The sequence below is a fragment of the Streptopelia decaocto genome, assembly GCF_964273445.1.
Source record: "Streptopelia decaocto genome assembly, chromosome: 1".
NCBI classification, from domain to species: domain Eukaryota; kingdom Metazoa; phylum Chordata; class Aves; order Columbiformes; family Columbidae; genus Streptopelia; species Streptopelia decaocto.
The window spans coordinates 155,705,955-155,730,774 of record NC_138663.1 but is presented as its reverse complement, the minus strand read 5'-3'; the positions used below and the strand labels follow the sequence as shown (position 1 = coordinate 155,730,774).

At 39.6% G+C, this 24,820-nt stretch overlaps 1 protein-coding gene across 1 annotated transcript in view; it reads right to left on the bottom strand.

Moving 5' to 3' along the window:
- NALCN (sodium leak channel, non-selective) overlaps positions 1–24,820 on the bottom strand; it is a 239,407-nt gene that overhangs the window by 69,244 nt on the left and 145,343 nt on the right. The window contains exon 15 of the mRNA XM_082071240.1: positions 21,548–21,622. Within this exon, the coding sequence (XP_081927366.1) occupies positions 21,548–21,622 (75 nt within the window). The remainder of the gene's footprint in view (positions 1–21,547; positions 21,623–24,820) is intronic.

Below are 24,820 nucleotides of genomic sequence, written 5' to 3'. Positions count from 1 at the left end.
CCTGGAGGCAGCTTTGTAAATGGTGCTTCTATACACATGCCCAAGACACACAACGTTACCTGCCCTGCTGGGTTCGCAGAAAAACGTTTCCTGTGTGTCACGCGGGATATCTTCATAGGAAAGGCAAGCATTGTGCAAAGCCCTGGTGAGAACTCAACTGTATAGCTAGGGACCCTCCTCGTTCCTCAGGTTCAAGACAGATCAGATCTGTCTTGGAGGAAGGCAAACAAAGCCTAAACCATTGATTAGGGGCATGGAGAGCCCGTAAAGTAACAGGAGCAAGACAAAGGCTGAGTGAGCTGCCATTCCTTTCTGGAAAGATATCAAGGAGGAAGGCCAAAGATGAAAAAGGACTACTGAAGTGCATGGAAGAAGATGGTCAAGAACACAAAACAATTCAGGACTTCCTTCCAAGAAGATGACCTCAGCATAAGCAGGCTGGTAGCAAATGTCCCTTGGTGCATTGGAAAGGAATGGGGAGGAAATCCTACATGCTCTCTACATCTCTGCAAAGTTTATGCTTTCTGCAGAGGCAGTCAAAAGCCTTTCTTTCACCTCCAGCATGCCCACAGCCTAAGTGGGCCCTTCTTTACACAGTCGGAATGCACAGATGAATTGACAGGGAGGCCCAGAAGCTGTATCCAGAGGCTGACCACCAAGGGCAGGGACAGCCCCTGGGGCCTCCTGGGCACAGAGGCTGCCTCGGGGCCAGCACCCCGAAGGCCTGACTCAATGGATTCTGTGCAGAGGGGTGGCGGGCGGGGCTGCATGGGGGGGGCCTATCACCCCTGTGTCATAGTGCCACCACCCGGTCACGCACCAGTCCCAATGCCCCGGGGCAGCATAGAAGGGTGCATGCTCCCATGTCCCCCTGCCAGAGCTGGCCCAGGGGCAGTCTGAAGATATTGGGGAGCAGGTCCTTGAGGAGCCGATGGAATCACTGGGAGTAGGCTGAGGGAGGAAGACCAGAGGGAGGCTGGACAAGGTTGCTGGAGGTTCCCTGCTGCAAGGCCAGCTCCTGCCAGGGCCACCTTCAAAGCTCATCTGATGGAGGGAAACCCTTTTCATCTGGAGAGCAACAGCAAAAGCAAGGGAATGCCTTCTTGAGGAGCACTGCAGAGCTGGCTGTCCTCAGCCCCTGTAGAGTCAGGGGCAGCAGGTGTAGGAAACAGGATGCAGAGATGTTGCCAGGGGTCCCAGTTGGAGCAGCCATTGGTGTCCTGCCAGGCGTGGTGAGGATTCTTGCTCCCCACGGCGATCAGGCTGGGGGCATTTGGCCGCTCTCAGAAGCACCTGAGATGGCTCCAGGTTGAGGGAGAATAGGGTTTGGGCGTTTCCTTGGGAGGCGTGACCAGCCTGTGGGATGACGAGGCAGGTCCTGCTCACATGCTCAGGGAATAGCTGATTGCCAGAACGGTCTGTGGTCAGGAAGGAATTTTCCTACGGAGAGATTGTCACTGGTCTCCGGTGGTTTTGTCTTCCTCTTCAGCATTGAGCATGACCACTTGTCAGGGCTTCTCTGCTCCCTTTTGGCTCAGTTACTGCCTGCTGCTCATGCACCACAAAGATGGCCTGTCATGCCCTGCAGCTGGGGGGAGGGAGGCTTTTTGTCCCTCATGGTGGCCTAGAAGTGTCCCCGGGCGGGGGTTTGCCTTCCTCTGCAGCATGGAGCATGGCCACTTGCCACAGCCCGTTTGGATCACTGTGGCCAGCAGCCTGCTGCTCCTGTTCCACAAAGGTGGCCCTCATGCTCCATGACTGAGGGGAGGAAGCTTTCTAGGCTCCCCAGGTGGGCCCCAAGCGTGGTCCCCGTGGGTTGCTTCTTATCCTCTGTAGCACTGAGCACAGCCCTTTCTTGTCAGGACTCCTTTGCGCCCTTTCTGCTCAGTTCCTGCCTGCTGCTCTTCCATCTCCAAGGCACCACTCGTGCCCTGGTACTCTCTGGCTCTCTTGCCCCATGTAAGTCTTTAGTGGGAGCAAGCTCTGCTCTTCCCTGGCCTCCATTTACCTAGGGCTTCTTGCTTGTGCCAAACAGCCTGTCCTTGGAAAGGCTCCAGGCTTGCTGCACTGTCTGGAGCTGCCACTTTTGGTCTCTTCCTGTGTGCAACACAAGTGCAAGGCCGGCATGAGAGAGCTTGTCATGCCATCACTGGTCAAGAAGCAGAGCACAACAAGTTTTGGAAGGCAAAAATAAAGCAAGTTTGCAGATGACACCAAGCTGAGTGCTGCAGTTGACATGCCTGAGGGACGTGATGCCATCCAAAGGGACCTGGACAAGCTTGAGAAGTGGGCGCATGTTAAGCTCATGAGGTTCAACAAGGCCAAGTGCAAGGTCCTGCACCTGAGTCAGGGCAAGCCCAGCTGTCAATACAGGCTGGAGGATGAAGAGATTGAGAGCAGTCTTTTGGAGAAGGACTTGGAGGTACTGGTGGATGAAAGATGAAGTGAGCTAGCAATGTGTGCTTACAGCCCAGAAGGCCAACTGTATCCTGGGCTGCATCAAAAGGAACACGGCCAGCAGGTCGAGGGAGGTGATTCTGCCCCCTCTGCTCCACTCTGATGAGACGCCACCTGCAGTCCTGTGTCCAGCTCTGGAGCCCTCAGAACAGGAAAGACATGGACCTGTTGGAGAGGGGCCAGAGGAGGAGACAGAAATGACCACAGGGCTGGAACAGCTCTGCTGTGAGGACAGGCTGAGAGAGTTGGGGTTGTTCAGCCTGGAGAAGAGAAGGCTCCAGGGATACCTTATTGAGACCTTTCAGTACTTAAAAGGGGCCTATAAGAAAGATGGGGACAGACTTTTTAGCAGGACCTGTTGCGATACGAAAAGGGGTAATGGGTTTAAGAGGGGAGATTCAGGCAAGACACAAGGAAGTAATTTTTTACAACAGGGGTGGTGAAATACTGGAACAGTTTGCCCAGAGAGGTGGTAGATGCCCCGTCTCTGGAAACGTTCACAGCCAGGCTGGACTGTGCTCTGAGCAACCTGATTCAGTTGAAGATGTCCCTGCAGGGGGTTGGACTAGATGTCCTTTGAAGGTCCCTTCCAACTGTTACTTTTCTATGATTCTATGACTTCATGATAGCTATGAACTGCAAGAAAACAGATAACTATGCTGTTCAGTTTCACTGTTGTGTATATTCATCTGCCATCTCTTCATAACTTGTAGTCTTGTTCAAACCATGACTGGGCTCTGTTCGATTCTGTGAGAAGGTAATTAATATAACTTAGATTTGGGTGAAACCCACATAGTGGACCAATTTCTATGACTGAGTATCTGTAACACTGAGAAAATGTAACTGAAGTCGAGAAAAAATCCATAGCTTTAGCTGAGGCCAGAATCCAGTAGATTTCTTTAAACAGGAAAGACTTTGCACAAATTAGCCGTCCCTTGACTTTTTGTGGTTTGTTTGTTTGTTTGTTTTGAACCAGAGGCAGTACATTTAATTTGACACAGGTGGCCTGAGTTTTAGATTCAATGCAGTTTTTCAGTATTTCTCTGGTATGGAAATTCACACAGAAAATGAATTTAACCAAAGGACATGCAGAGGCAAAACTATACGAGGTAACTGGGAGGACATAGAGGCTGATCCAAATTACTTCAGAAACCTTCTTGGCTGGACTAGATGAAAATAAAGATAGCTCATGTTTGGTGTTACCGGCTGCCCTTTCTTCCACATAAGTTTGCTGATGAAATTTTAGCCGGGGCTAGATTCCTGCGTTCTGTTATTCCCTTTCACAAGAGATGGGGATGGTTCTCTTTGTGTTCTCATTGTGATGAATTGCTTCTTTAAAGGGAGAGATATGGGTAAGAATTATCTATTAATTCTGAAATAGTGCTTCCACTCTTCGGATATTATGCAGGAAAACCATGTAGGTTTCCTCATCTTATGTCATGTTTTAAAAAGAGTGCCTGATCCATTCTCGAGGAACTATAGAGAGCAGTCCTCTGAATTCTAAGTGGAAAATAAGTGACTGACTTACACTCAGGTACCTAAAAATCTCAGTAAAAAGACGATAAATTCATCCTTCTAAGCAGCTAGCTTTTTTAAATGACTGAACAAGGAATTAAATCTCCTGCAAATGTCAGGCCTGTATTTTTCGTAAGCATACAAATGTTACATACATGCACAAAAGTACATAGATCCACAAGCTCCTATGGGCCTAAGACAGAGTTCAGAAAAGGCAGTATGGACCTGTGTGACACAAAAAGACCCAAAAGCAAACACAGCACGGATTTTCAGGATCCAATTGCCATCAAAATAATGAGTAATGCTACACAATCCCCCTCCTTACTTCCAAAGAGCTACCAGACTGTCCCTTAATTCAGAGGATGGAGCATATAGAATTGCTGATATGCCCTGAGAAGTACTTGCATTTTTCTTATGTATTAACCAAATAAAGCAAAAAAATAAAGATTAGATGAGGTCCTGGTGATATAAAAGCTAGGTAAGCATTTTCTTCTCTTGTGATATAAATGAAGCAGCACAAGCTTACGTTTAAATTTTTGTTACTGTTATTAACACATTCATAGCAAATCTGACTCCCACCTCTCCTCCTTAAAAAGTGTATGCTTTGAATATGATCTTTGACTAGAATTTTCAAAGGTCCCTGTTTTATACGAGAAAACTTTCCTCCAAGAGAACCCCTCTTCAATTTAATGTGTTTTCTTGACAAATAATACTGTGTTGCATATAGCAGGGATTGGCAACCTCTGAATCAATACTTAGGTGTTTATTTCAGCATTGGGCACCAAATACATAAGCTAGAATTTGTGATTCACTAATATCGTTTTTAAAAAAGGTGATAGATGAGGTCAGAGGCAGAAAAAAAACAGAAGTCGAAGCTACAGTCTTCAGGAAAGTTTTAAAACTTTCTTAATTATTAAAAAAGGAAAGAGTCTGGCATAAGCAGTCTTCTAGATGACCACATTTTCCAGCCTTGAAAGAACAGCTTGTTTTCTAAAAATGGACATTTTGTCTGTAAAGTTTACTACTTTTGAAATAGTGCTACTTTAAATGCTCTGCATATGGCCTGGGAACAGAGGACCAACTAGAATTTTGTGAACTTTCTACTATCTTTTTCTATGATGATAATAAGGATTTGATGCATTTTATGTAGTACTTAAAATTCCACTAGGAACCATTATTGTACTTTTCATTTGTTAATAAAAAGTGTTCGACACTTATCTTTCCTGCTGCTTGTTAAAAATCCATTTACATGGGATCAGATATAATGGAAAGGTAATTTTTCATTTTTATTCTATTTTGTAGTTATTTCCCGTCTGGAATTACCTCAAGCACTGTCCTCTGAATAAAAATACTCTGGAGGCAAGTAAATCTAACTAGGCTTTAAAAAGCTCCTTGTTTTTCACACACACATTCACATATATATATGAAATTCTATGCCGAGTGTGTTTAAATTAGATATACCAATTATAACACCTTGTTCCCACAATAGGTCCGTGAAAAATTCCCATGCTGAAACTCTCACTTAAATGCTGAAACCCCAACACAAGAAATTTGGAAGTGATGCTACTGCTGAGATTGTCAGTGACTTCTTCCTAGATCTGCTGAATGCCTGGCGGTGCTGGCTGAAAGGCTGAGGGCTTTGGCAATGCGTGGGTTTTGGCAACCAAACAAATTCAACATCCCAGAACAGGGTGCAGCAAGACAGTCAGGACTAGATGAGGTACTGTGCAATCATAAGGGGTATCATCAAGATCAGAAAAGAAAGAAAGATAAGATTTCTTTCAAAATGAAAGAAATATCTAGATGGCCTTGTTCAATCTCATACAGCTGGCTTCAGCCCAATGATCCAGCCAGTCCAGATCCCTCTGTACGGCCTTCCTACCCTCCAGCAGATCAACACTCGACCCAACTTGGTTTAATTTGTAAACTTACTGAGAGTGCACTCAATCCCCTTGTCCAGGTCATTGATAAAGAGATTAAACAGAACTGGCCCCAATACTGAGCCCTGGGAAACACCACTTGTGACTGGCCACCAAATGGATTTGGGTCCGTTCACCACAACTCTTTGGGCCCAGTGGAAAGCACTAAACATAAGAAAGCTCATTAGAGACACTGATTGAGCTGTTAAGGATTTCAGGATTTTTTTTTTAAAGAACAATATTCTATAAGGCATGCACACATATTTTCAAGCTTTGGGAATATATTCAGCACTTAACATAAAATTAGCCTGATTTTAAAAGGTATCTGTTGTTGTTTTGTAACTTGTAAAAATCAGGGTACTTTCAAAAACTGTATTTTTAACAAGTTTATGATGTGTGTGGGTGTGTGTACACCTGCATTCACATATGCATATGCAACAAAGGTATTTGTAGAAGCTAAAATGTAGGAAAACTTTTATTAAGATTCTGAAACAGTTTGCACATATGTGTGTGTCTGAGTAGATTCAAAATCATATAGGTTGCTGGTATTGGACAGCAAAACTATATCATGTTTCTATGGTTGGGCTGGAAAGCAGACCTACAATATAGATTTAGAATACGATGATCAGATGCCTAGAACAGAAAAATACACATCTGCAGGTACACTCAGGAGGTATTCATATTCTTCACTCTTTTCAAATAACACAAAAACAACTGCAAAAACATAAGAGCTTGTCCTGACATTTTGATCGGAGCTTTTTTTGCCCCAAGTATAATAGCTCATACTACTGCCTAGAGGGTACCTCATCCTCACAGAACTCACATGTTATTTTTAGTTCAGAATGGAATGTAGCACATCACAAGCATTTTAACCACCTCAATGCACTACACATATAACTAAAAAATACCTGATTCAGAGTATTTTTTGTATGTTTTAGAAGATAAAGCTTAAGATTCTTTACTTTTTTAGAGTTTTTTCTCTTTGTTAAAAAACTTGCGTGAAATATTTTAAACATGACTGAAGTACATGTTTCTTCTCAGAAGGGTGTAGTTAATGCAAATGAAAAATAGCCTCTTCATTCTTTGCCAGGAGCTGAATTATACCTTTTCTACAAGTTCCTTGCATGGGTCTGTGCTCCCCCATCCTAGTTTCTAACCTGATGTCTGGAATTCTCTGACCCATAAGTAAAAAGGTAATTGTTATTGGCTTGCATGTTTAATAGCTGCCTCTTTAATAGCTGACTGGTATAAAGGTATAAGAAGAACCTAATGTGACTTTGAAAATTTAATAACTTCTGCAGTAAAAGTTGCATCCTGACACTACATTAGTTTACCTCAACTGTCAGCAATTAAACAAGGCAGCTGGCTTAGTAAAACAGGTATCCTGGACTCCAGCCACAGGACAGAATATGAGATGGAGAGAGAGAGACCTGCAGAAGACAATACAGTGTACCTGACCCTCTTTGAAGAAGCCTATTCCTCTCTGTTGCTCAGAGAACTGATGGAACTATACCGCTGAGGACAGAAGTCAGAGGGAATGAACCCAGACCTTAAAGTTAGCTCCTACAAGGTTCAGGCCCATGAGTTTTAGCCAGATCAGGGCTTTAATATTTAAATGAATAGCTGTAAGCCATTATAATCCAAAATCCTTTGCTATTAATATGAAGCATTTACAGGACTGGCTCAATCTTAACTAGTAGACATGACGCTGTATTTTTGTAAATTTGTAAATTTTGTAAATTTGTATTTTTGTACCCTACTACACTAATAGTTTAAACCAGAAATTAGTTTATTTATGTTTCTATAAAGAAAAAAACATACCACCTTGGAAAGTTTCTAGAATATCTTGCCAAGTGATACAAACAGCACTAGTTTACTATGCTGAGCTAGCAGCACTTCCCAACTACTAGCTGCATAAACCTGTTAACTGAGATTTATGTTTGTCTAGTGCTTTCAAATGATCTACTCATATAAATCAAAATTACAAAGTTGGTTATATGAGAGTAAAGGTCAATTTGTTCATATCACGCATCTTTTTCTTTTGGACACAATCATCACAGTCTATGAACTTCTGTAAAGAAAAAGGGAAAGCACGAGGATCCTTTTTCTCCTCTCCTAGAAAAAGCACTCAACACCCTTTCAAAAGTCTGATGGATATTACAGTTGTTCTTAGAGATTCCAGCAGACCCTGGGGCACCATATTGTGCCAAAGGTGTATCAACACACACTGTGAACAGGCCTTCTTTGTCCTCATGAGGTTAGAATGTGAATTCACCAAGCCACAGGAAGATTGGACTGGAAGAATTACTGGGGATTCTAAGTGATACTAAGATGCCGCCACAGAAATAAGGACTGGTCCTTAGTGACTTGCCCAAAGTAAAAAACAAAGCCAGCTCTTGCTCTTTTTGTCTCAGATTGCACAAGGATACTGCAAGACATTTTGAAGCTCAGGAATGAAAAGCGGTAGTGGAAGAGGCATGGGAGAAACGAATGTCTGAAAAGATTAAATCAGGTCGGTGGGTCACCCATGTCATTTGAACCCATGCAAGGGGTCACTTCTGCTCTGTTGGGCACGACATAGTGAGGACAGTCCTGAAAGACAACAGTGGTAGAGACGATGCGATGTTGTCCTAAGGTTGTACTTGACCTAAAAAGTCAGCGACCAGATAGCTGGTAACATAAGTCAGAAATCTCAGCTACTACTTGATCATTGTGTGAAAGTTTTACTGAAACACTGGGCCAACAGGAATGCATCATTGCTGTGCTGGGATGGCCAACACACTCAAAATATTGCCACGGCTATGTATCTTCTAGATTTTATGCTTCTTCTGGTGGATAGGAAGCTCCATTTTAAAGTATATTCATTTCAGCTGCCCACAGGGGACCTTGAATTAACAGAGCTGATTTCTACACAAAGTGATACTGAGTGGAGATGATGATCATTATGTAGTTTGTACTGCCATTCCTTAGCTTTATGTAACTTTATTCTGTTGAAGTCAACGTTGAAGCTCCTGTCAGCTTCACTTGCATCTGTAAGTCAGCTGTAGCATTTTGCAGTGGCAGATCCAATAAACGGGCTTTAGCTAGTGGTGTTCTTAAAAGAAAACTTTCTAGTAGACACGTGTATGTGCACATATGCCCGTACAACACAGAGGAGGTTTGAGAGAACCTTTTCAAGCTAACACTAACAAGACAAAATTTAGTTGTTATACAATGTAAATTAGAAAACAACAGCCATCTCATTGTGAATGACCTTCTGTCTCCTGCCCCTGCCCTTGCTGAGTCCAAATTGCCACATTACCGTGAGCTTAGAGTTCCCCACACATATGCATAAGGACATGCAATCTCAATAACACCTTAAGCTGAAAAAGTATCTGTTGAAACTCCTACTGTCTCTTACAAATTAAAACTTTGAAGTTTCCAGAAGTATTCTTCTATTTTCATTAATGCTTAAATGTACTACAGACTTTCAAGTCAGTTTTTCAAGACAGACACATTTTGAAATAAGAGAAAATATGAGTGGTACCATATATAAAGAGCACATTACGGTACTTACGGAGAAAATCTTACACTAATAATTTGTTACAACTCCTGAATTCTATATAAGGAACAGCTTCAGTAAATGAACTGGGAAAGTCTGATTTCCTAGAACTGAACCAGAAAATAATTTTCTTCTCATCATTTAAAATAGAAACATATATTAAGAATTCTGAGAGACATGCACTAAGTTTCAAATGGGAAGAAGAAGAGGAAGACAATGAAGGAAAGCCCAGAACCATGGAGCTGAAGTACAGTTTCATACTGTGGGGGATTGCATCCAATATATCCCATGAAAATTAGGTGTCCCTTGCTTCTTGAATGGCTTTAATCTAAGACCTGACACCGGAAGTACATTCAGAAAGCTTTAAGCAGATTTGCTGATATCACAATTCAAAGATTAAAAATGACAGCCAGAATTAACAGTTCCTAGAGTAGCTCTGGCAAGTTAAAATTACTTGCAGCTATTGCAAGCAACTTGTTTTCTCTAAGCTCATCTAAATCCTTTAACGAATCTAGAGCTAGCTGACATGCACAAGGAACTTCCTTAAGACAGAGTGAACCAATGAAAGCAACACATTTTTCTCTTCTGTTACACATATGACTCTCCAGACTCAAAGGCATAAGACATATACTTAAAATGAGGCGTGTTCTGAAAAAAACAGGATATCAAATACAGCTACCTTGTTCAAGACAGCCTTTTTTTTTTTTGGTTAATGTTGACAAAAGTGCCAACTACTTAAAGCATCACTGTTCTGGTTTCAGAATAATGCAGACTCTTGCACTTTAAATATCAAATCACCGATGGTTTGGGCTGTAGAGAGTTGTGTAACTGTGCCTTACTCCTAAACCTGAAATGTTTATGGTTTGGTTTTCATAATAGAGAGAAAAGGAGGCTCAAGGACTCTTCCAATACATTATTTTCTTTTCCCTAGCAGAGTGCTCTTTCGAATGCCTTGCTTTCCAAGGAGTTATTTCCCTCCTAAAAGGAAAGTACTTTTCTTTTAATAAGTCATGCATGACAGTATGGCGAGCAGTTCATAGACCACTGGCTAGCCGCCATGTGAACATGTTCTGTGAGAACGCAGGGTTCTGCATGGGGAAAATAAAGCCCTGTAGAGCCTTGCTTAGTTTATATACTTTCATTTTAATAGAGATGAAAATAATTGCTTTTTAGAGCTCTCTTACAGTGTGTCACTATATTTTATCAATTCCCAAATCCACATTAAGGAAATGCTTTTATTTTCTGCATTGTTTCAGGCACACCATTTCAATTATTCTTCATACCAGACAATCTTGACTTCCTTCTCTTACCAGAATCAGGCTTAGGAAGAAGAACTTCTCAGCCTCACTCATGGTGCTGGAGCCCACGGGCTTCAGTTTGGCTGACAGTCAGATTTTGACTTATCTTCTCCCTACAACCAGATTTGCTGAATAAATCACTTTGTTAGCCCTCATCTCTGTAAAGCTCTCACAGAGGTTTAATTATGAAGATTTCTTAACCAAAACAAAGGTAAAGATGAATGCATAAATATTTGTTCTTAGTAGTTCACAGTAAAAAGCTAAAGAAAAATAAGCAGGGCACTGAGTTCAGGTTGCTTTCTTCATTTGTTCTGCAGACAATAATACAAAACCACAGCAGCAGGAGTATCTAGCAGAAGCTATAAAAATCGCATGTATTTTCACCAGCTAGAAAACCAGTGAGCTGTTTCAATTGTTAGAACTGCTTTGCGTGAAGAGATGAGGAATATCTGGAGGGCAAGCGTGTATGGAAATCATATTCAATAGGAACAGTGAAAAAAGCAAACAAAAACTAGAAAGGCATAAATATACAAATAGACTGCTTCAGCAAACATGAATGTATACTCAAGAAGTCCGTAGCAAAACCTTGGCCTTTTCTTCCTGTTCATCCGATTTCAACAGAACAATGACCAAAAAAACCCCAAACCTCAAAACAAGTTTACATTTGCAACCATCACCAGCACTAAAAGTGGAAACATGCTCCGTGTGAGAGAGACAAAAGAACTAACGGAAGATTAGGTTGCAGACCTAACTTCTGTATCTAGTTCTGGAAAAAGAACAGTGCACTGCTCATTTTTCTCTCTTTGCCCATGCGACTTCCATATTGGAAAACTAGTTTGAGTGAAAGCTTTCTCTCACATAATGAATTTCAGCAATAAGTATATGCCTTGGATAGGGAAACACTGATAATCAATGATTCGAAGGATGTTTAAGTCCAAAAGAGAGTAGTGATCACTCTCCGTAAAGAGAGACAGCTTGAAAGTTTTCAAGGAAACCAGTACTGCATCCCTGAACTGATGGAGGCTTTATTAACAAACAGATGGTTGTTATGCAGATTTCCAGGGATTAATTCCTTTGACAAAGATTTTGGATAAGTGACTACAGATAATAGCAAATGTATGACCTAATGAAAACAAAAGACTGCACTAACTGTGTCTGCTTATGAAAGAAAAAGAACCAGCAGTTGAGAAAATGGTAACCATAATGATGATGCCTGAAGGGAGAAAGGTGCCAAACATTTTGGTAAGAAGAGTGGTAGAGCATCATAGTAAAATTTAAAAAAATAAATTTAAAAAAATCCCAGTATCTTGATATTGATGTAGCAACACTGGTTAACAGGGAATATAAAATGGATATCCTCAACACTATTGGCAGTGCAGTGAGAGCCTTATTCTTTGGGAAAGCAGTTATTTGTGTCTTTTAAGACTAAACATAACTACAAAACATAGTAGGATACATTAAAACATGAGATCCACATTCGTGACATATTTCCATAGCAAATGGTGAATGTCTGGTTTCACACAGGCCACACTGCCTTTTTCTCTGAGCATGTTTTTTGGTCTCCAAGTGAACCAGGGCCTGTATTTCCTTCTGAGCAAACCCAGGTGGAAGTCAGGCACCTCGGCAAAGATCCTGTCAGATTCACACCATGCACCTTTAGCTCAAGTACCAAAGCCAGGAAATTGCCATTTAATGAACCTAAGTTCACAAACAAGGAATTTGTTCTCTGCTGTGAGCGAAGAGAGATGAGGTGAGCAGCTTTGAATATTGACTTTTATCTTTCTTTCCTGCCGTTATCATCCAAGTCCCTAAGCTAAATTAGGGTACCAACCCTGGAACTTCAGTGTTACATACTGTGATTTTGGGTCTCACTAATGTAAAAGCACCCATATGATTAAACGCCAATGAAACGTGGGTTCCTAATTCATTAAAGTTGGAGATTCATGTCATCCAACTATCCACTGAAAGCCAGGCGTTTTGCCTAATTAGTCGTCTAGACTCTCTCCATAACAGAAAAAGAGAGCATTCAACTTGGATGGGATGAAACATTTCCTGGAGGGTAACTATGGCTACAGGCAAGCTTGGACTACATGTCTAACTTTTGGCATGGCTAACAAGCTGACATGAATCCTATCCTTTGATATTTCAGAAAATTCCAACCTTTATCTAAAAGAACAAGAATTTTTGCTCATATATAATTGTTGCAAAACTTGAGGATAGTTGCTTCTAAACTTCTGTGTGTTGGGCTAACTATAAAACCACGAAAACATTTTGTTTTGCTGCTTAACAGCATAAGCACACAGAATTCTCATGTTTTATTTTTTTAAGTGTATGTCAGAAGATACACTTTTACTTCTTTCCTAAAAACAACTATATTTTTAAAGTGCACAAAGTGTTTTATTTTGGGGAGATTTCTTTTACATGGATTAAAAATGTGAACCTAATTGCTTAAGTTAAATATGAAAAGCGTAGACAGTGGAAATATTTTAACTGCATCAAAATAATAACTGTGTTATAGTTAGTTGTATTTTGCTTTTGTAAACTGTATCCAAGATTCTTGTCTTATCTTGAAATTTCACAGATGGTATACAAGGTTTTGTCTCTTAGTTTGAGAGTAGGGAATTAAAATTAGTTCTATTAGTTCTCAGTAAGTCCTTATCTTATCTTGAACGGAAAGGATGTGCATCCAAGAAACCTTGAGGATGTGCATCCAAGAAACCTGAGTATTTTATAATGAGTATAGGAATAGTGCGCATGTGCAGTGACAAAAGGTAAAAAGTTCACAAGTGAAGAAGACTCCTTACTTCATCCTGAAGACCCCCTGAACGACCACCAGAGGACACTGCGCATGCTTAGAGTAGTTCCAAGGGGCTGCAACTGATATTGTGAAATAATGATGTAATCTGATGAATATGCAATACACACGTTGTAACCCTAATTAATATGTATGTAACCAAATTGTATAAATGTAGTGGAGTTCGAATCAGTGGTCGAAGCCAGCTTTGGGTAGGAACCCCTGGTTTCCCAGCGCTGAAATAAAAGCACCACATATAACTACGTCCGTGGTTATGTGTTCTGTTTGCTAACAACTGCATAATCAACAACTGATTGCATATGAATTTAAGATCAAAGGTACAAATCATGCTTTTTTTCAGCTCACAGACAAACAAAACAGAATACTATAGCAATCACAGAAAGGAAATTTTATGTTTGCTCTGGGAAAGTAAGTTTGAATTGTCTGGCATGTGAATACTGCTTTAGTTTAATAAAAAATCCAGCTCTACAAGAAACTGAGTACCTGCGACCCTCCTAAAATCAACAGGATGCTATGGTGATCAGAGTCCTGCAACACTGAAAAAAATATTTTATTCTACTTAATCTAAATGTCTGATTTGAATCTTTTATCCCAATTCTAGTTTAGAGTAAAACGTAGACGGACACAGCATGATCTCTTCAGAGACTAACTTGCCTTGTCTTGACTCACCTTAACCAAAATTTCACTTACACACATTCTCGAATGAAAGCGGAGCAATATCGAATTCACATTTAGCAAATTTGTGCCAGAATTATCTAATACACTGTTCACAAATCTGATCTTCCTTAAGGGAATAGTCCTTTGAAGCAGCACAACTACACTTACATGAGATTTCAAAAATTTAAAGTGGATGACTGACTGACTTGAGTAGCTTAAGCATTAGAACACACTTTGTTCAATTCCTCACCATACTGGGAATTTATGTAGGAACCCAGAGATGTCACTTCTTCAGCTTTCATTCTGCAGCTGTAAAATAGGGACACAATAACCTTGTCTGATATAAAGCAAAAAAGAAACCCGCCCCAAGTTAATCAGGTAAGATGGGGTTGTCATCATCAGCATAAGGAAAATCAAGAACATTTCACATTTGAAATTAGGATTGCAGAAGTAAGATTATATGGCCAAAGAAGTTAGGCCGCTGCTTTTACTCAGAGATGCTGGAGATGCTTACTCTTTGTCTTGTGGAAATACAACTCAGTAAAGTGGTGGCAGATATGGTTTTAGCCACCAGTGAATTTAGTTCTTCCTTATGCTATTTGCAAATTACTTCTGAAATCCCATTCAGATTATGGAATGTTAGGGGCATAAAAATGAGTGCACTCGGTTAGATCAAAGGTCCACCTCTCCAGTACCCTGTCTCTGACAAGGACCAGCAGCAGGTGTTTGAGAATAAAGTATAAAACCAGATCAAATACAGAGCAGTTATACTTCCTGCACGCTTTCTTAGCTTTGACAACCACTGAGGCTCTCAGCCCTTAGAGGATTTTGTCATCTTTAACCCCAGCCAACAACTAGGACCACAGAGCTGCTTCCTCACTCCACGCGCCCAAGTGGAATGAGGGAACAGAACCCTAAAAAATAACACAATTGAACTAGAATTCCTGTTATTAAAAACTCCACAATGTTGACACAAAAGACATCTCAGAAACTTGGTAGAAGCAGCAAGCAGTAGGATCCTACAGAATCAGAATATGCAGAACCAGGTGACATATTATCCAGACTGACAGTACATTGCACCAGTGGAAGACTACAGTCAACAAAGTGAGTAAGGTAAATGCATATACAAAGAGCATAGGATCCCTCTGTATTGCAAATGCATGCCCAGCTGGAAGAAATACTTTGCATACAGGTAAATGTGAATTAGAAAGTAACTTCAATATGCAAAGTAGTATTAAAGGCCTAAAGACAAGTGGTAATAATAGTGGGAAGACTTTGTTTACCCTCATTATGTTGAGGAAAGGGTAGAGAAAGAGATTAACTTTTTACTCATAAGTGACTCCTCACTGAATTATATAGTCAGAGAACACTTAAGTGAAGAAGCACCTCATGGTTTAGTACAGAGCAAGGTCTAGTTCATGACATAAATAACAAAAAGCTATTCAGTAACAGTGATAAAAATACTGTTACATTCAGATTTTTTTTTTACAAGTTGAAGGTCAAAACCATCTACCACATTGAACTTAAATTAAAAAATTAATTACATAGAATCATGAAGTTTTTGAAAACAAATGTAAAGGAACAGCTAAATGACAGAAACTGAGAGGAGGGGTGTATGGAGTAACTTTAAATATCCTGTTTCAGAAGCACAGAGTACATCTACCACCTACAGAAAAACCAAGGAGGTCAAAAAGGCCAACAATGTCAACTGCAGTGCAAAGAAGGCTTTTAAAAGTAAATGGATATGTTTCAGAAAAGGAAGCCATATGCTAAGCAGAAAATAGACAAAAAAGCATAAATTCCGGTATATTTTTATAAAACTATTATATGGGAGATCCTGGAAGAGTTTGAGAGACTAGTTTCTAAAGAAATAAAATCTAATAAGAAAGCTTTTAAGAACATAAAGAAAACAGTGAGATCCTCAGAGAGTCTAAAATAGCAACAGCCTATTCATCAAGAGTGTTCGGAAAAATAAAATCAAAGCACAAAAGCAAAATGAATAGTGTCAACCACAGAGAGGGTCAAAGAAGACCCTGAACTGTGATGAAGACTAATCTCCAAAAGAATACACCAGGAGAAAACCTTTCAGAAGATAATGGACACAAGGTCAATTTGTTACTCTCTAAGACCTGGTAACGCTCACTCAAGAGTTCTAACAGATCTCAGACACCACAATGCTGACGTACTAGTGGTGGTGAGTAACTCGTCAGCTAAAGAAACTTGGTCCTAGAGAAAGTAGAGTGGCAGATGTGACTAACTTTAAAAGAGGGCTGCAGGACAGAGCATGGGAAATTAGAAACTAATCAGTCTGCCTTCATATTTAGGCAAATTGGTAGAAATATAATAACAGAATTAGTAAATACATGGAAAATATAATGGGAAAAGTTAATACAGCTACTGTAAGGGAAAGTCATGCTTCACAATCTGTTAGAGTGCTGAATTTCTAAAAAGGAAAGTCCAAACTTTATCACCAAAAGCAAAAGAAATCAAAGAAATCCTTTTAGTTTCTTTTTAACTTAGGAGCAAAAAGAAATCAAAGAAATCCTTTTAGTTTCTTTTTAACTTTGGAGCAACAGTTGATGGAGAGGGTTGAGAAGACATGAATAAAGGAGAAGGAGGTTAAGATTGTAGCTGATAGATCTCTTGCGCCTAAGATTGATATCATCCACAGAACTGCTGTACTGAATGCCACACAGCAAGGGGCCTCATGTGAAGATGAGCAGGTTCAACCTCACACATGGAGGTGAAGTGGCGTGTTAGGGTCAGCCTGGATTGCTGCAGAGGATCAAGTTTCTTGCACAGACAGACGGTGACTGTGAGCTGCAGTCCAAACCCTCTTCACTTGACTTGAGCTATCAGGACAGACTGAAGGCACGGCAGCTGAGAGGGTGAGACGTGGCAGAGTATGAAAGATGTATTGCAAATGAATGGAGCTGTAAGAGTACAAAGATTAATTCTGTTCTTAAACCAGCTGAATGGTGTCTTGGAAAACCAGATTATATTCCTATGTGTGCCTGTGATGCTAAGTAAATCACTTAAATTAATCTTTTACAAGTTTTATGTTTGTTCTAGATACTTATGAGGGGTACCGTAAAAAAGTCAGGAAGGAGATTAATAGTTTTGTCTTTGTAGCAAAACTTGAATACTGTGCAATAAATAATGCACAGGGATGACATACTGTACAATAAAGAGAAAATAAACTGACTAGTGGCTTATTAAAGTGAGCTCTAGCTACTTTTTGCACTAAGTGATGCCAGACATTCAGAAGGAATATTGTGTAATCATGTAATTAAAAACTGAATCATGATGTATATCCTTAATTGTCTTTGCACTGGCAAATTCAATTCTAAGTTTTCTGCCTTTTAGATACATTATTTTAATATCTTACTTAAAATCTCCTAGACATCTTATGTATTTTTACTTTGATTAATTCATATTTAAACATATTTACTGAACCAACATGAACACCAAGTATTTACATATCATTTGACATTTTAGAGTACACTGCAAATATTAACTAATTAGTCTCTTCCCAATAATCTGAAAGAAAAGTAATATTATTTTTCTAATCAAGTTCAAGAAAAGGAATTAAGTCATACTTAAGAAGGACACATCCCCAAAGGGTTCATTATCTAGGTGTGATTTCTAGCCTAAATATATTCTCCTTCTTTCCTTGAAAATCATTCAGTACTTTATCATTTGAAAATGCCCTGGGCCTCAAGCTTTATAGCCATGAAAGGCAGGGAAAAAATGCAAACAGGACGATGGCAATACTTTTGAGAGCATTACAGTTTCACCATTTTTCAATTAATCAATGTATTTTGCATTAACAGTTTGAATTATTTGATTCCTCTCTTGGAATCACCTTTTAATTATAGATGTCAAATTTTTTTCAGTGGAGCGATACAGATCTGTTCCTTTATAGAAATGGTCTTGATTAAAACATAACAATTACTTCGCAATCCTCCCTCTCCTTACAGTCCATTTTTCTTTATTGGAGAATTCAAAATATCATTGAATTAAAAACTCTTTCTGCTTTATCTTCTGAGATAAGACAACCAATATTTCAGTATAATAGCACACAGTCACTATCAGCAGTGAGCCTGTGATACCATCGCTTTTATCCCACAGGAAACCTTTCTGTTCTAGACACTTAATCAGTTGAACAATCATTCCACTAATTCCATATGATTCAGCTCCAAGAACTGACTTCTTACCTCGTTTCACCTTAGACATGTTTAATACATGAAGCACTTCTTGTAACACTAATTTTTTAGATAAAATACCAAAGGGGAATACATTCGACAGTACTGCATCTCTGGAGAGAGGCTACTGTTTAAAGCAACATTTCAAAAGCATAAATACAAGGGATCCAGGATCAGCCAGCTTGGACATCTCTATACATCATAAGGATGTATAATGCACATATCAATATGCCAGTCAACCAACCTGGTATGTCCAATGGCAAGGGGCTGTCCTCTGGTTAAACATCCACTTGAGGCGCGGAAATAGACTGCCAGTGTCACCACAGTGCCACACTGCATGGCAGATCTCGTGACTTAAGCAGAAGTTTTATTCTGGCCCAGCACCACATTCACGTAGTTATGCTTCTGCCAGCAGCTGAGGGACTTTAATATCTATTTTTTTTAATTCTATTTATGTCTCTTACTTGAGTGTACCTTACTGCTGTTACGGAGACAGTATCCCTAACAAGATTTCTGGCTGACGCAGTGGCAAATGTTGTGAGCAGTGGCCTCTCATTGTTGCTTTATGTTCACCAGTTCCAGAGTGGGCTGCTAAAACACAAAGTCTTGCTGCTGCCGTTTCATAAGCAGAGGTATAGACCTTTAAAGGGGTTTATGATTCCAAAATGCTCAGTTTCACAGAAAAGCCACAGGATTTCATAACTTGAAGTCTTCAGAGAGTTGATTTGTGCTCCTAACTCATGCAGACAGTATAAAAATCTTACTGTAAGATTGACAACATGATATAATATTGCTTATCATACATCTCAGCCATTTTCATTTTGAATCATTTTACCTCTTGAGACTGGCAAGTAGAAAAATGAATAAAATTGATTTGGTCTTCTCAGTTTGCATCCTCAAAGACTTTCCATCATCCCAAAATCAACTCTAAGATCTCCGATTTCACTTATGTGAGCTGATTAATTGAAATCCAGTATTTATACTACTTTGTGGCAGAAAATACCTGCCCTTTTAACTTATTTCAAGTTTGAAATACATACTGATATTTAACCCTGCAACAGCAAAACCAGTATTGATTTCTGTATTGAATTCTATAAAGATGAATTTAAAGTAACTATATAATACTATTTTTTGCCAGTGCCTTGGGAAACAATATTAGCTTGATGCATTCTACATACTCAGTGAGTATACATGAAACATACAATCTCTAAATCCACAATGAGAAGTGTGTAGAAAATGAACACAACATCCATCCTGGGGTGCATCAAACACAGCATCACTAGCTGGTCAGAAGAGGTGATTGTCTCTCTGCATTCAGGGTTGGTACAGCCCCACGTGGAGCACTGTGTGCAGTTCTAGGCCCCACCATTTAAGAAGGATGTGAAGGTTCTTGAATGTGTCCAGAAAAGGGCAACAAAGCTGGTGAAAGGGCTGGAAGGAGTGTCTTATGAGGAGCATCTGAGGACTTTGGGCTTATTTAGTTTGGAGAAAAGGAGGGTGGGGGGTGACCTCATGGCTCTCTACAGCTTCCTGAGGAGGGGACGTGGAGAGGGAGATGCCGAGCTCTTCTCCCTGGTACTCAGTGACAGGATGTGTGGGAATAGCTCAAAGCTGCACCATGGGAGGTGTAGACTGGACATTAAGAAGCATTCCTTTACGAAGAGGGTGGTCAGACACTGGAACAGGCTTCATTCATAGAGAGGTGGTTGATGCCCCAAGCCTGTCTGTGTGTAAGGGGCATCTGAACAATGTCCTTAACAATGTGTTTTAACTTCTCGTCAGCCCTGAAGTGGTCAGGCAGTTGGACTAGATGATCAATGTAGGTCCCTTACAACTGAAACAGTTATTCTATTCTATTCTATTCTATTCTATTCTATTCTATTCTATTCTATTCTATTCTATTCTATTCTATTCTATTCTATTCTATTCTATTCTATTCTATTCTATTCTATTCTATTCTATTCTATTCTATGCTATGCTATGCTATGCTATGCTATGCTATGCTATGCTATGCTATGCTATGCTATGCTATGCTACGCTATGCTATCTACGCTACGCTACACTATGCTACGCTATTCTGTCTAGCCTAGTCTACCCTAGTTTAGCCTAGCCTACCCTAGTTTAGCCTAGCCTAGTCTATTCTTAAACTAAGAGAAAAATAATATACAAGAAAAAATAAGGGGATGGTTATTTGGCATATTAGTTTCAATGTAATTGTTCAATGTAAAATAACTAAGTTGTGTGGGTGATATTTTTCAAGAATTGAAAGAACATAGTATTACAACAACTGCTGATGTACCTAAGAGATGGACAAAACCAGCAAATTTTGGGTGAAAGAAGACTATAACCCAAATATCACAGAAGTGTTTCCCACATATGAAGGCCTCTATTTGCTATTTCATGCATGAAATAGGCAAATGTTAGTGACTTTGCTCCTCTTTGCACAAATTAAAGCACAGGCATATATTTACGTAAAAGCTACAGATACCTCCCTCTCTGGTGGATTGTGCACAAGGTCAGAATGGACAAGATGAACTCTCCAGCTACATTTGGTTTATGTGATTGTCATTTGGGGTTTCAAGCATGAGAAAACAGCTTTTGGGCAATCTTGGTCCTCAAATCTGGAGACTCAAGCAAGTTAACTTCACCCAGTGTCTTCAGCACTCACCTCACACATTCAACCTCTACTGCTTCCCGTCTCTGGACCCTTGCCAGTACGGTCCTCTTCAGCGGTGCTATGGTGTGTACTTGTAAAGTATCATACGGATTCACAAAATGGTTTGTGTAAGAAGGGACCTTTAAGGATCATCTAGTTCAACCCACTGCCAAGGGCAGGGACATCTTTCACTAGATTATAAGCAAAAACATGACGTAGCTCTGGTTTTAAAATTATTATAATTACATTACTATCTCAATTGACTTTCATCAAATATATAAACAATTTCTAAAACTCTTTTACAGTGTCTTAATTTCTGCCTCACATTGTGTGATGGTCAATCATATGACAAAATACTGCTGTGCCTTTCAACCTCAATTGTTTTGTTCATTTTGATGATGTTTCACATCTTTTATCACAAAAACACCAGTAAAGTAATGCTTTTTGAAACTAGTTTGAAGCACAATAAAAAACATGTTCTTACTTGTTTAAGTTTCTTCAGATCTTCATCGAGTTCCAAGTTGTCCAAAATAACAGCAACAAACAAGCTGAGCAGAATCTACAAAACAATTGCAAATTATTTGTTAAAGCTTTTCTTATTTTTCTCAAGAAATGAAATAACATGGAAAAATAAGGGTGCTACTGATGTAAATGAGTCTTGACTTTGATTCTTTTTGACATCACTTTTGACATCACTTGCTACTATATGTATGCTAGCCATTTTTGCAAGTAGTAAATTGTTTTTCATCTTATAACACAATTACTATATGAACTTAAAAATTTGATTTTGAGGTATTACAATGAATGCATTATGTGTGTTTAATAACATAACTTTCAAAATGTATTTCACAAGAAAGGAAAATTAAATTAAGCAGAAATACAAAAAAAAAAAAAAGACAAAGCAGAATCCAAAAACAGCTCATAAAGCTAAGGTGATTTTCAATTAAGGTGTGAATTTTTAGCACAGAGGCCACCTAACACTAATTTACTTTATGGACTTGCTTAATGCTCAGAGTACCTGAGAGAGGCTGAGAAAGTTGGGGTTGGTCAGCCTGGAGAAGATAAGGCTGCAGGGAGATCTTATGGCAGCCTTTCAGTACTTAAAAGGGGCCTGTAAGAAAGATGGGGACAGACTTTTTAGCAGGGCCTGTTGCAATAGGATAAGGGGCAATGGTTTTAAACTAAAAGAGAGGAGATTCAGGCTGGACATGAGGAAGACATTTTTTACAGTGAGGGTGTTGAAACACTGGCCCAGGTTGCCCAGAGAGGTGGTAGATGCCTCATCCCTGGAGACATTCCAGGCCAGGCTGGACAGGGCTCTGAGCAACCTGATCTAGTTGAAGATGTCCCTGCTCATCGCAGGGGGTTGGACTAGATGACCTTTGAAGGTCCCTTCCAACCCAAACTATTCTATGATTCTACAGTTCTGTGATTCTACCTCTGGGCAAAGTGTTAATAGCTAAAACTCCACTTTGAAGGACAAGTAACCTGCCTCATTATTTGCACGCGTTGGGGGCTACAGTATAGGCAACTCATGCATTTTCATTTACTATACATTAAATATTGTGTAGATAAGCCTCTAGGAGGAGAGAATCCTAGGGAAAAAAGTATATATCAGATTATTATACTTTTCTTGTGCAGAGGTACTGACCAGATGCCCAAGAAGCTAAAAATGTGACTGATAGGAGCTGAGAAGGAGACCGAACTAGGAGAGCATGGATGTAAGTGAGGGAGGATACCATCTTCAGCAATATCCTCAGGCAACTTACATCTCAAGGCAGTAAATTTGTATATATTATACACAGCTTTACAGCTGTCAGCAACTGCCAAGGTTTTAGTCTCTGAGGTTCAAGGCAAACATCCTCAAACATACTGAGTTCCTAGAGATATCAGAAGGAATCCAAGAATTAAAAGAATTACAGGCCTAAAATATTTCTGTGGTCTTGGACCACTGAGTGACAAATAGAGCAGACATTTCTGTCCACCACTGTTGTAAACGAAGTGTAAGATTACCTGTCATTCAATCACATCAGAAAATTATTCCCCACTTATATGGAAGATGAAATTAAGTAGCCTAGTACACCAGACAAGGAGTTTGGAACTTATCTGTTCCAACACAGTTGTCTGCATCTGAGCTGGGTGCCTGGACCTTGTTCCAGAGCAGGATTCTCTTTCCCTCAATGAACTATAAAGGTACAGAAGACACAGGAAGGAGTCTCAGCCACAAATTTATAAGATGCCATTGTTTAGAAAATAAATGTTCTTTTTAATAGGTAACTGACTTTAGCAAGATGTAGAATTTCATGCAGCCACTCAAAAAGACATATTATATATGCCACATACTCAAACAATACCTCACATAGTTTTCAATGATCTGACTACTATGAACAGTAGAAGTTAACATGGCCTTCAGAATGGCAAACTAAGACAGAATGATGATGAAATACACAATCCCTGTCATGAACTACTTCGATCCCTAATTGCTGATGAATGGTTTTACTATCATTCTGTCAGGATTTTACAATATGGTGTAATATACTTTATGCCGTATACTTTATACGGTATACGTATACCGTATACTTTATACCTGCAGCTCAGATCATACTAGTTAAGCAAGTACAGTTCCACATGAAAAAAATGTACAGTACTCATTAAATAGATCACCACTGACAGTGCTTCTGCTTGATGCACAGATATGTATTAAAGCATCAAGACTTTCATTAACTCCCCTTTCACTTTCTTTCAACAAGAACGAAAGATGATGTATCACAAAAATTAAATGCAAACTTGGTATTTGTTTAATGTTCTCCGCTGCCATCTCAACTAATAACAGTCCTCGCTTCCAACAGAGGTTTTGTTTTTTTTGAGCTTCAACTTTTCTTTGCCTTCTAATGTGAAACCTATTCATTTCTTTCCAAGGCTCTACAGTCTGCTTTGCCAAATGCCTGCAATTATCACTTCTCAATTCTAATCCTCCCCCCTCTTCTGGCTGGTGAAAGTAATTTCTTCACTTCACTCTTGTTATTTATTGATGGCTGTTTATTCTTAGAACTCTTCTTTTTGGTTTTAGGAGCCCAACCGTTTTCCTCCTCCTTCACCAATTCCACATTATTTTCTTTCTTTAAGCTGCTTTTGCTTGTAGACAACTGTTCTACTTAGATTTTATCTTCCAGGGTCTGAGGAAGATCTTAGAAGTGAAAAGAACAACTTCGTAAGTCCAGGTAATTCTGCAAAGTTGTCTTCGCAGAGTTTCTTCATCCATGTAAAATTTGCATAGGTGAATGAGAAGAAATGTGCTCACTTATGAAGAAAAGCAAGGACTGTGTACTTAAATGCAAATTCCCCGTAAAAGGACTGAGTATGGCACACTAAACAGTGACTTCACTCCTAGCAAAATAAATGTTTTGAGTAAACAAATGGAGAAGTCCCAGATGACTCTTTCAAAACATGAAACATAAAGCAGCATACTAAAATTGCTCTTACAGCTCAGTTACTTCTCAAGGTGTGAATTTCTAGCATAGAGGCCATCTGACACTAATTTAGTTTATGGACTTGCTTAACACTTATCTAAAAGCTAAATATGTATTCCAGTTCAGGCAAAGTTCTTGGTGAAAAATCAAAAAAACAGCAGTAAGATTCTCTAAGCCGTAACTGCTTTCAAATCCATGACCAAAATCCACTTCCCTTTTGCTTTTTGTCCCCAAATCCCAAGGAGTTTTAAAGATCCCTTTAGCATGAAAATTGCTTTTCCAGACCC